The 13,316-nt window shown below is 39.7% G+C and overlaps 1 protein-coding gene across 1 annotated transcript in view; it reads right to left on the minus strand.

Moving 5' to 3' along the window:
* FANCI (FA complementation group I) overlaps positions 1-13,316 on the minus strand; it is a 103,276-nt gene that overhangs the window by 60,975 nt on the left and 28,985 nt on the right. Inside the window, 6 exon segments of the mRNA XM_043554697.1 lie at positions 659-744; positions 1,446-1,569; positions 2,340-2,381; positions 3,783-3,840; positions 3,920-4,076; positions 4,483-4,613. Of these exon segments, the coding sequence (XP_043410632.1) occupies positions 659-744; positions 1,446-1,569; positions 2,340-2,381; positions 3,783-3,840; positions 3,920-4,076; positions 4,483-4,613 (598 nt within the window).

Consider the following 13,316-nt stretch of genomic DNA (forward strand, 5'->3'; position numbering starts at 1 on the left):
GTTGTTGTGAGGTTTAAAGTGCTTAGAACACCTGACACACGGTAAGCACTCTACAAATGTTTGCTTTAAAAAAAAACAAAAAAACAAAAACCCTCTTTTTCAAAATGCCATGCTGCATCTTGCATTTGTACTCACTAGTCACTATCCCACTAAAAATGTTCTTTTCCCTGATCTACATATCGTGGCTCTTCTCATCCAAGATTCGGTTAAAATAACACCCTCTCCAAGAGGTTTTCCTTGACCACTGAACCTAAAATAGCTACCCTGTCACTATCAGACCATCTATTTAAATTATCTGCATAGCACCTTCTAATATTTTTCTTATTTATTTTCTGTTCTCTTCTCACAGTATTTAAACTCCTTGAGGAGCAGGGACCTTGTCTGACTAGTTCATCACTGTAGTCCCAGGGCCGTACAGCTCCCGGTACAGAGCACTTTATAAACAGTTTATAAACTTGCAACTTACAGAATAATTACCACTATTCTCCTGGAAAAGCTACAAATGAAAGAGTAGAAGAGCTGCTCAGCAGCTAAAAGAGGGCCAGGGAAGTTCTCTGCTGAGGTGAAGGCAGGGACTGAGAGGTTAAGTAACAATGAAGTAAAACACATAAGAAGATGCCTTGCAAAAATGATTTTATTTCAATACTGTATTACTCACTCATCACCACTCTGTTCCTCATTGTGCTGCTTATCTAGCTCATTGAAAAAAGTTATGATTCCTTCCAAAGCCTTCTTTCTGTTTCCCTGGAAAAAAAAAAAGGTACAAAATTAGGTAAGGTCTCCTTATAAAGGCCAAGATCACCAAGCTGAACTTAAAATACTTTTTCAGACTAGAGTATTCTCGAGTATGAATTTAAACAGAGAAATGACAACCTCAAGTCACAGTTAGCATTTACAGAACATTTTTTCATGTTGAAATTGGGTTTGAGGGGCGCCTGGGTGGCTCAGTCAGTTAAGCATCTGACTTCATTTCCATTCATGATCTCACAGCCTGTGAGTTTGAGCCCCACCATCAGGCTCTGTGCTGACAGCTCAGAGCCGGGAGCCTGTTTTGGATTCTGTGTCTCCCTCTCTCTCTGCCCCTCCCCTACTCTGTCTCTCTCTCAAAAATAAACATTAAAAAATTAAAAAAAAAAAAATCCGGTTTGAAACAGCAGATGTTACTAGATGATGGTATTAGATTTCAGTTAAGGGACCACTAGTCCACCCTTCGTGAGATTTTTACCCCCTTTACTACTACACACACATACCAAATGTGGTAGTACAAGAATAACAGGTGTTTTCCTTGGCTGAAGAGCCTGACCCTTTTACTAATCATATCATCATACGTGAAATGAAAGCATCTATGCCCTAGTATGTAAACCAGGAGTATGAGTAAACTGAATGCTCTTAACTGACCATCCCACTAGAGTTTAAAAAGAAAAAAAATACTTTTTTATGTGTACCTTTGAGGAGAAAACCAGAAGCTGATAGACCAAAGGTGGTATTTCTTGAAGATTCAACTTGGAGAACATCCTCAACACTTTTTCCGTCACAAATTCCACCTCTTCTGCAGCCAAAGGGACATCCCTGTGGATCAAAGACTCTGAAGGCCAAAGCTATGGCCTTATTTGAGAGATTAGAATACCATATTAGAATTAGAATATTGTAACTGCCCTTTGGTTTTTCTGTAACAGAGAACCTTAAAGGGAACCAAACACCTTACATAAGGGAAGTTATCTCAGAAAAAAAAAAATCAGGGTCGCCTGGGTGGCTCAGCCGGTTGAGTGTCTGATTTCTTGATTTTTGGCTCAGGTCATGATTTCATGGTTTGTGAGTTCAAGTCCCACATCGGGCTCTGCACTGACAGCATGGATGGATCCTGCTTGGGATTCTCTTTTTTTCTCTCTCTCTCGCTGCCCCTCCCCTGCCTGCTCACACACTCTCTCTCAAAATAAATAAAATATTAAGAGAAGAAAATCACAGTTTTTGTTTTTTTGAGAGAGACAGAGTGAGAGCTGGGGAGAAGGGCAGAGGGAGAGAGAGAATCTTAAGTAGGCTCCACACTCACTGCAGAGCCTGATGTGGGGCTCAATCCCACAACCCTGGGATCGTCAATGACCCGAGCCGAAATCAAGAGTCAGATGCTCAACTGACTGAGCTACCCAGGTGCCCCCAAAAATATTTTAAATAAGCAATTAAAGGGGGAAAAATTAGAGGGGAAAAATCCTATAACAGAAAACAAAGTTATCATTACTCTTATTCAGGGGAAAGTGGTGCTTGAACTTGCTAAATTTCAATTTCTAGCAGGCCAAGTTCACACAGCAGGGCAGGCATAAAAAGGAAATAAAGATGCTTACTTGAACATAGAAGTGAGCTGGATTACATACTGCCGATCCCATCTGGTTAAAGAAAATGACAAAGAATATGAAAGTTTATCTCGTCTTCACTTATTTGCATATTCCTTTGTAAAATTAATGAGGGAAAAATTAAGGCCATTTCTAGTTTGATTTGGTACCACTGGGAAATAAGATCAAAGAATCAATGAAATAACAGCTTTTAACCTATGAGATTGGCAAAATCAAAGTCTGATGACATTCAATGCTGGGAAGATTTGGGGAAACAAATGGTCTCCACGTACGATTTTAGAGAGTGTACACTGATAGAACCCTTCTGGGAAGATAAGCTGGCAATACTTACCAAGTTTAAAAATGCACATAAGCACAGACCCACCCAAATTAGTATTAGAAATCTATCCCAAGTACATGCTTACAAAGGTCACCTAGATATATAAGGATGTTCATTGCAAACACCTTTTATAATAGCAAAAAACCAAATAACCATATATTATTTATTAGAAAAAAATATTCGTAACAATTGGAGACTAGCCAAATACAACAGAATAGTATGGAACTAGTAAAAGGGATGACGTAGAGTCGTATATTCTGACATGAACAGATGCAGTAAATGAAAAAATGCAAGGTATATTGTGATGTATATTGAATAAACTCTAGTGTAATTAAAATCAAATAAACATATAGGCACACATGTGCTGATACATACTTAAAATCATGTATATTTTAGGGATCTTATGTAAGGAACCATAAAAGCTGTTATTTCTGATTTAGATAATCTTGGGTGTTCGCTTCTGGTTCTTTTCAATGTACCCAAACATAATCATTGTATTACATAACTTTGTATTCTCTGTATGGTAAGGATTTTTCAATTTGATGGTTTTATATATTTTACTTCTATTGGGTCTAAATTTCATGGAGTAGCTCTACCTTAGCTTACACAGGTTACTTACCATAACTTAAATTTTTCTATTATACTATGTTTAAGTTGGTCACAAATTTCTGTGGTGAACAGGTCTACGTATGAGAATTTTCTTATTATGTTGGAGTCTTTCCTTAGGGTGGATTCCCCTATTTCTGGCTTAAAGGTACAGCATCATTATGTATCCCACTCACTCAAAAAAACATAAAAGATATAGCAGAAGGGTGACCTCTCAGCCTTAAGGACCTTGGGACTCCAAGTAATGCTAGAAGACAACACTGCTCTGTTAAGATGAAGAGTCAAACTATATGTAGTTTAGAACAGAAAATATAGTAACTAATCTCTCAAAAATGCATTGCAAACTAAATGGTTTTACAGTGTTTGTTTGTACTGTTTTACAGTGGTACATTATAAGCAAAAACACAGACCAAAAACTTAGTGATAAAAATTCCTGACATCAACAGTAATCCTTTTTTTGGCCACATGCATGTCTGAGAAAGTGCCACACGTTAATGAGAAAGACTCACCTGCCAGAACAGAGGGTGTTAATCAGTTGCTTCTTACATTCTTCCCCACTTAGTTCACCTAGAAATGAAAAATATACTGAGATAAATTTGATTAAGTGACTACAGAAAAGGCCACTAAAATTGGGAAAAAAAATTACCTTTTCCATAAGCCACATTTTCCTTTTTGGCAGCAAGGGTAGTGAGAATAATGGGTAATAACTCCAAAGATTTTCCATTCTTTAGCCTGCCCTCCTTGATAACACTAACAAACTCACTGGCTAATTCAACCAGTAATGGTCCTGGAAAATTGTGAACCTAAAAATTCATGAGACAAAGAAAATGTTAAGCAGAAATCTAAATGTTTGGTCTCTCCAAGAAATAAAGTCTTTTGCTGAATAGAACTGGCACTGAAACCCAGAACTGGTCCTATAAGGGATCCAGGAAATCATTCTGCTCTGGTATAAAACCTTTGATCATAAAAGATTTCAAAGGTCAGAATCCTCCATCAGTTCTCCAATGTTTTCAAATACACCAACTCTTCAAAGATATCAGATGCCCACCATATCAGAAATTAACGTAAACATGGGTTTATGGATCATCCACCAACTTCTGTTTTTTAATAGTTCTTATTTGTAAGTAGGAACTATGCTAGGTTTGGCACATTAAAGTTTCCCTTCCCTCAACAAATTACAACCCCCCCCCTCCAAATTTACCCTCTTACCTCCACCATTAGTAATCCTAAAATCTCAGATGCTACTTCTTTCTGCAAATCCCCTGACTCCACCAAATGGATTGAGCGAATGTATATCTTAAGCCTCCTAAGAGCTCCAGCTTCCTCAGAGCAGGGGGAACCTTATTGTTTTAAATGAATAGTACAGAAACAAAGAAAGAAGAAAGTTGAAGGGCAAACAGGAAAAACAGCACTACAGTTTAATAAAGAAGCAGAATTATCAATTTACTGATTACCATTGTGTTTAGAGCAGCAATATTTAAGAGCTTTACAAAAGTATTTAATTTAGGTGGATGACTGAAATGTCATCTTTTCTTCTTCCACCTATGTCACTGATTTTTAAAATAAGTTCATAGTGCAGAAAGAGAAATACCTTCTAAAATATCTTAGAGCCTTTTTTGGGCCCAGTAACCCAAATTAAATGTCTTTAACATATTCCACTTTAAAACATCATCACTGAGGGGCGCCTGGGTGGCTGAGGCAGTTGAGCATCTGACTTCACCTCAGGTCACGATCTCGAGGTCTGTGGGTTCGACCCCCGCGTTGGGCTCTGTGCTGACGGCTCAGAGCCTGGAGCCTGCTTTGGATTCTGTGTCTCCCTCTCTCTATGCCCCTCCCCCGCTCATGCTCGGTCTCTCTGTCAAAAATAAACAAACATCAAAAAAATTTTTTTAAAAATCACTGAATAATGTCAGTGGGAATGGCAGAAAAATAAAGACCTCAGAAATCCTTTCCTCCATAAAAGCAGTAAAAACTGATAAAAATAATGAAAATCAACTTGTTCACAACTCTGAAAATTAATCAAAGGCTTGCAAAAACCCAGGGAGTGTTTACTTAAGAAAAACAGCTGAATCTCAGTAAGAACAAGTTTTGTGGTATTTTAACATGCCCTCAACTCCCATAGCACCCCACCCCCCCCCCACCCCCCCCCCCGCAAGCTCAGGTAGTCTTTAAAACCAATAGCCCCACAGTCCTGGTAAAAGCCGAAAGCCAACAGCCTAGCAGCCCCTGGGGGGGACAGAATATGGTTGAAACACCTCCAAAGCCCAATTCCCAGATAAGAACTGTCATTTGACCAGTCTGGCTGTTCCTTAGAAATTTTCATTACCAAGCTTTGTCTTTTTTTTTTTTTTGAAAGTAAACTCTACCCGCGACATGGGGCTTGAACTCATGACCCCAAGATCAAAAGTCACATGCCCTACTGACTGAGCCAGCCAGCTACCCCAAGGCTTGTCTTTATTTGACCTTTGAACTCGTTCAGTGCAAAAGGCCATTTTTTCAACGTTTATTTATTTTTGGGACAGAGAGAGACAGAGCATGAACGGGGGAGGGGCAGAGAGAGAGGGAGACACAGAGTCGGAAACAGGCTCCAGGCTCTGAGCCATCAGCCCAGAGCCTGACGCGGGGCTCGAACTCACGGACCGCGAGATCGTGACCTGGCTGAAGTCGGACGCTTAACCGACGGCGCCACCCAGGCGCCCAGCAAAAGGCCATTTTTACCCAGGACATCTGTCTAAATCAGTTGCAACTGATTACTATTTTAGATGCTTTGAGGCAGCAATAATAGTTAGGCAAGCAAGAAGCTGACCAAAAAACTTAAAAGGAAATCCTGGAGAATATGCGCATAGGGGGCTTTGAAACATTCTGATGTATCCCAAGGAATCTAGTAAGCCATGCAAATACACTCAGGGCTATGCACATGCACAGGAAGTGTACATGGCAAAGCAAGACCCAAAAAGACCTTAAACTCTCCCCTCTGGCTGACTGTGAGGCTCTGCACAAGTAGAAAGACTAAAGAGGAGTTATAAAACACCTGAGCTCTGAAGGTGTACCTCCAACATCACAGGGCTCCTCAGCAAAGGCTGGGAAACTCAATGGTTCCAGGCATTTAAGGAAATCTTTGCCCAATCAATCACTAGCTAACTGCAAAGCTAACCAAACAGACTTCAGTGGCCATACCCAACAGTGCCCATACACAACAAACAATATTTTATATTAGTTCAGAGGAGCCACCATAAAGACAAAAGGAATATCAGAACAGCAAAAACATATCTGGAAGAGGAGACTGGTAACTCATTTCCAGAGTTCCCACAAAATATCACTTAAAATGTCCCAAGAGTATGGCCCATATCCAGGAAAAAAGAGAATCAATTAAAAACTGTCCCTGAGAGAGCCTAGATGTTAGATTACTAGACAAAGATTTTAAATCAGCAGGACAGGCACCTGGGTGGCTCAGTCAGTTGAATGTCTCTTGATTTTGGCTCAGGTCATGAATCCAGGGTCATGGGAACGAGCCCTACGTCAGGCTCCTCACTGAGCGTGGAGTCTGCTTAGGATTCTCTCTCTCTCCCTCTCTGTCTGCTCTCCCCTCTGCCTCTCTCCCCTGCTTGAGCACTCTTGGACTTAAAAAAAAGTTTTAAGTTTTTAAAAAAATGTCTTTAAAGTTTTTTTGAGAGAGAGCAAGAAAGGGAAGGGCAGAAAGAGAAGGGTAGAGAGAGAGAATTCCAAGTAGGCTCCACACCATCAGCACAGATCCCAACATGAGGCTCAAACTCACAAACTGTGAGATCACGACCCAAGCTGAAATCAAGAGTCAGACACTTAACTGACTGAGCCACCCAGGTGTCCCCAGAAAAGGATTTTAAATCAGCTGTTTCCAATATGTTCAAAGAAAAGGAAACCATACCTAAAGAACTAAAGGAAAATATTAAGAACAATGTCTCGCCAAATACTGAGTATCAAAAAAGAGACAGAAACTGTAAATAAGTAAATAAAAATTCTGAAATTGAAAAGTACAATAACTGACCTGAAAAATCCATAAAAAGGTCTCCGCAGATCTGACCAGGTGGAAGAAAGAATCAGAGAACTTAAAAATAGGACAACTGAGGGGGCACCTGGGTAGCTCAGTCAGTTGAGTGTCTGACTTCAGCTCAAGTCATGATCTCACAGTCTGTGAGTTCGAGCCCCACACTGGGCTCTGTGCTGTCAGTTCAGACCCTGGAGCCTTCTTCGGATTCTGTCTCCCTCTCTCTCTGCCCCTCCCACTCACACTCTCTCAAAATATGAATAAACGTTAAAAAAAATTTTTTTTAATTGGGCAACTGAGATTATCCAGTCTGAAGGACAGAAAGAAAAAGAAGAAAAATGAACACAACCTCAGAGACCTGTGGGATATCATGAGTGCTAACACAAGACATAATCAAAGTCCCAAGAGAAAGACAGAAAGGGCTGAAGAGAAGAAATAATAGCCTAAAACTTCCCAATTTTAACAAAGACAAATTTACACATTTAAGCAGCTCAATAAATTCCAATAGGATAAACCCAAGAGAACCACAGGTAGACATCCCATAACAAACAGCTGAAATCAAAGACTCTTCCTCGTAACAAAGGCCATCTGTAGAAAACCCTTAACAATCATACCCAACTACTAAAGTTTGAAAGAATTTCCATAAAACATTAAAAATACAAGAATGTCCACTTTTGCCACCTCTATTCAACACAGTATTAGAATTCCAGAATAGTTCATGTATTTAGGGACACTGAAATGGTACACTTAAAAAAAAAAACAGCAAAGACAAAGAGAGAATCTTGAAAAAGCAACAAAAGAGAGGCAAGTCATCTGGAAGAGTATTCAATATAATTAACACCTGGTTTCTCATCAAAAAAACCAACCCTCCAACCCCCCCCCCCCCTCCCCTGCAACACTGAAAGGCAGAAGGAAAAAGGATAAAGGCACCTGGGCAGCTCAGTAGGTTAAGCATCCCACTTTGGCTCAGGTCATGATCTCGTGCTTTGTGAATTCCAGCCCCACGTCGGGCTCTGTGCTGACAGCTCAGAGCCTGGAGCCTGCTCCCGATTCTGTCTCTCCTTCTCTGTCTGCCCTCCCCTATTCAAGCTCTGTCACTCTCTTTCAAAAAGATACACATTAAAAAAAAAAATTAAAAAAAAAAAAGGAAATGGGATAACACAAACTGCTGAAAGGGCTGTCCAACATTTCTACAACCAGAAAAACCACCCTTCAAAAATGAAGGAGAAATTAAGAATTCCCAGATTAAAAAAAAGAGAGAACTTGCTGCCAGAAGACTTGCTCAATGCTAAAGGGAATCCTTTAGGTTGAGATGAAGGACACTAGACAGTGACTTAAATCCACATGAGATAGCACCAGTAAAGGTAACTATATAAGAAAATACAAAAGTAGTAGTAATTACTTTTTCTCCTAATTTATAAGACTTGTAGAAAGCAATAAATAGAAATCAGTGTTGATTGGGGTGCCAGGGTGGCTCAGTCGGTTGAATGTCTGAATCTTGATTTTGGCTCAGGTCATGATCCCAGGATCATAGGATCAAGCCCCATATCAGGCTGCTTGCTGAGCGTGGAGTCTGAGTTTCCCTCTCTCTCTCTCTCCCTCTCTCCCCCCTGCTCATACATGCTCTCTCTAAAAACAAACAGGGGTGTTTGGGTGGCTCGGTCAGTTAAGCATCTGACTTTGGCTCAGGTCACGATCTCAGCACTGTTCGTGGGTTCGAGCTCTGCAAGCATCTGACTTTGGCTCAGGTCATGATCTCATCACTGTTCATGGGTTCGAGCTCTGCGTCAGGCAGGCTCTGTGACAGCTCAGAGCATGGAGCCTGCTTCAGATTCTGTGTCTCCCTCTCTCTGTCCCTCCCTGCCTCTCAAAATTGAATAAATGTAAAAAAAAAAAAAAAAAAAAATTTAAACAAACAAAATTTTTGTTGATGGGCAGAAATATGTAAAGATGAGTTTGTATGACAGTAATCACACACAGGAGGGAGAAAAAAGAAGCTATATAGAGAGCAAAATGCTGTAAACTATTAAAACTAAGCTGGTATTAATCTGAACTAGACTGTTATAAATTAAGACATTAGTTATAATCTTCAGCGCAACCACTAAGAATGTAACTCAAAAACATAATAAAAAGATGACAAAGGAATTAAAATGGTACACTAGAAATTATCTAACACAAGACACATAAAGTTAAAAAAAGACCTAAAACAAAGAAAACAAATAGCAAAATAGCAGATGTAAACCCTACCTTATCAGTAACTACAGAAAAGGGATCAGACATTCTAATCAAAAGACAAAGATTGGCAGAATAAATTTTTTTTTTAATTTTTATTTATTTATTTTGAGACAGAGATGAGATGAGATGAGAAAGAAGAGAGAGAGAATGACTGGGGGAGGGTCTGAGAAGAGGGAGACACAGAATCCAAAGCAGACTCCAGGCTCTGAGTTGTTAGCACACAGTCCAACGCGGGACTCGAACGTATAAACTATGAGATCATGACCTGAGCTGAAGTCAAAAGCTCAACCGACTGAGCCACTCAGGAGCCCCTGGCAGAATAAATTTTTAAAAATTCATTTATATACTGTCAACCAGAAACACAATTTAGACTCAAAAGACACATAATTTGAAAATTAAAGAATGGATGGAAAAAGATATACCATACAAATAGTAACCAAAAACTTGGATTGGCTATACAAATATTAGGAAAAAAAGACTTTTAAGGGGCACCTGGCTGGCTCACTTGGTTGAAGAATCATCTGATCTTGATTTCGGCTCCAGTCATGATGTCACAGTTTGTGAGATCAAGCCCTGTGTCCGGTTCTGCACTGACAGATTCTCTGACGGACTGATTCTCTTTCTCTCTCTCTCTGCCCCTCCCCCACTCACACTCTCTCACTCTCAAAATAAATACCTCAAAAATATCTCAAAAAAGGGGCGCCTGGGTGGCGCAGTCGGTTGAGCGTCCGACTTCAGCCAGGTCACGATCTCGCGGTCCGTGAGTTCGAGCCCCGCGTCGGGCTCTGGGCTGATGGCTCGGAGCCTGGAGCCTGTTTCCGATTCTGTGTCTCCCTCTCTCTCTCTGCCCCTCCCCTGTTCATGCTCTGTCTCTCTCTGTCCCAAAAATAAATAAACGTTGAAAAAAAAAAATTAAAAAAAAAAAAAATCTCAAAAAATATATACACCATGCAAATAGTAACCAGAAACTTAGATTGGCCATACAAATATTAGTAAAAAAACACTTGGGGCGCCTAGGTGGCTCAGTCGGTTAAGCGTCCAACTCTTGATTTTGGCTCAGGTCGTGATCTCAAGAACCTCGGGGATTAAGCCCTACATCTAGCACTGTGCTGATGGCACAGAGCCTGCTTGGGACTCACTCTCTTTCCCTCTCTCTCTCTGCCTCTCCCACGCATAAGCACACTCACTCTCTCAAAATAAAAAAAAAAACTTAAAGAAAAAAAGACTTTAAGGGGCACCTGGGTGGCTCAGTTGGTTAATGAGTTGTCCAACTCTTGATTTTGGGTCAGGTCATGATCTCACGATTTGTGAGATTGAGCCCCGGTCCAGCTCTGCTGACAGATTCACGGATGGACTGATTCTCTCTCTCCCTTTCTCTCTCTGCCCCTCCCCCACTTGCACGCTCTCTCAAAATAAATAAACTTAAAAAAAACACATTTTAAGGGAAAGACTATTACTGGAGACAAAGGACATTTTATAACGATGAAAGGGTCAATCCATCATCAAGATACGTACAATTATAAATATATAAGCATCTAACAAAAGAACTCCAAAATATACAATGGAAAAACCAAAACAACTGAAGGGAGAAATGGACAATTCAACAAATGAAAACTTCAATACCCTACTTTCAATAATGGATAGAACAATTAGAAGATAATCAAGGAAATAGACATAAACACACTAAATCTGACATCTATAGAACACTACGTCCAACAACAAAAGACACAATTTTCTCAAGTGCACATAGAACATTCTCCAGGATAAACAACATATCAGGCCATAAAAAAAATTGAGTAATTTAAAAGGACTGTAATCATACCATTTATGATCTGTGATGACAGTGGAATGAAACTAGAAATCAATTAACAGAAGGAAATCTAAGCAATTCACACGTATATGAAAATTAACACAGTCATAAATACCAATGTGTCAAATGAAGAAACACAAGAAGTTAGAAAGTACCTTGAGATGAAAGAAAGCAAAAACACAGCATTGCAAAAGCTATGGAAAGCAGCTAAAGCAGTGCTTAGAGGAAAATCTATACTTGTAAATGCCTTTATTAAAAAAAGAACAACAACAAAAAAGATAAATCAATAACCTAATCTTCCACCATTAGAAACTATAAAAAGAGCAAACTAAACCTAAAGCAAGTGAAAAGAATATAAGAGTAAAATCAGACCTAAATGAAATAAGGTATAGAGGAATAGAGGAATACAGAAAAATCAAGGAAACCATTATCTTTTTCTTTGAAAAGATAAAAAAAAAATGGAAAAATCTTGAGTGACCAAGGGAAAAAGGAGAAGGTTCGAGTTATTAAATCAGCAATGAAAGAGGAGTGTTACTACCGATCTTACAGAAATAAAAAGGATTATAAAGAAATACTATAAAATTAGAGGACTTAGATGAAATGGATAAATTGCTAGACAGACATAAACCAGCAAAATTAATTCAATGAAATATAGAAAATCTCAACAGACCTATAATGAGATTGAATTAGCAGCCAAAACACTTCCCACAAAGAAAAGCCCAGAACTGGATGGCTTCACTGGTGAATTCACCAAATGTTTAAAGAATTAACTCCAATATTTTGGAAATTCTTCCAAAATGCAGAAGACGAGGGAACATTTCCCAACTCTTTCTATAAAGCCAGGATTCCAAAACCAAAGACATCATTAAAAAAACAGATCAGGGGCACCTGGGTGGCTCACTCGGTTGAGCAACCGACTTCGGCTCAGGGCATGATCTCATGGTTTGTGAGTTCGAGCCCCACATTGGGCTCTGTGCTGACAGCTCAGAGCCTGGAGCCTGCTTCGGATTCTGCCCCTCCCCCTCTCATGCTCTGTCTGTCTCTCTCTCTGTCAAAAGTAAATAAACATTAAGAAAAGTTTAAAAAAAAAAAAAAACCAGATCGGGGTGCCTGGATGGCTCTGTTGGTTGGCTTCAGACTTCTGCTCAGGTCATGATGTCACGGCTGGTGGCTTCAGGCCCCCGCATCCAGCTCTGTGCTGAGGGCTCGAAGCCTGGAGCCTGCTTCAGATTCTGTGCCTCTCTCTTTACCCCTTCCCCAGCTTGTGTGCTGCCTCTCAAAATAAATAAATAAATAAATAAATAAACATTAAAATAAACATTAAAAATAAACATTAAAAAAAAAAAAACAGATCAATATCCCTGTGACTACAAACACAAACATGCTCAACATTCAGCAAACTGAATCCAGCAACATATAAAAAGGATCATACGCTATAACCAAGCAGGATTTACCAAGAATACAAGATTGGTTCAATGTATAATAATCAATGTAATATACCATATAAATAGAACAGCACAGAATAAAAATCACATATATCATCTCAGTAGACAAAAAAGCATCTGAAAAATCCAATACCCTTTCATGAGAAGAACATTCAACAAACTAGGAAAAGATGGGTACTTCCTTAACCTAATAAAGGGTATCTATGGAAAACCCACAACTTCACACTCAATGATAAAAAAAATTGAAAGATTTCACCCTGAGATCAGGAACAATATAAGGATGTCCATTTTCACAAGTGGGGCAGGGGCAGAAAGAGAATCTCAGGCAGGCTCCTTGCTGTCAGCACAGAGCCCAGCGTGGGGCTTGATCCCACTGACTGTGGGATCATGACTTGAGCCAAGATCAAAAGTCGGACGCTTAACCAACTGAGCCACCCAGGCACCCTGAGAGACTGCAGCTTTAGTTGATTTTGTAAAATTCCCAAAGTCTCAGTGGTGCTTTAAACAGTAAGAAAAGCATCAATATGGG

This window comes from Prionailurus bengalensis, chromosome B3 (assembly GCF_016509475.1).
Source record: "Prionailurus bengalensis isolate Pbe53 chromosome B3, Fcat_Pben_1.1_paternal_pri, whole genome shotgun sequence".
Taxonomy (NCBI): Eukaryota; Metazoa; Chordata; class Mammalia; order Carnivora; family Felidae; genus Prionailurus; species Prionailurus bengalensis.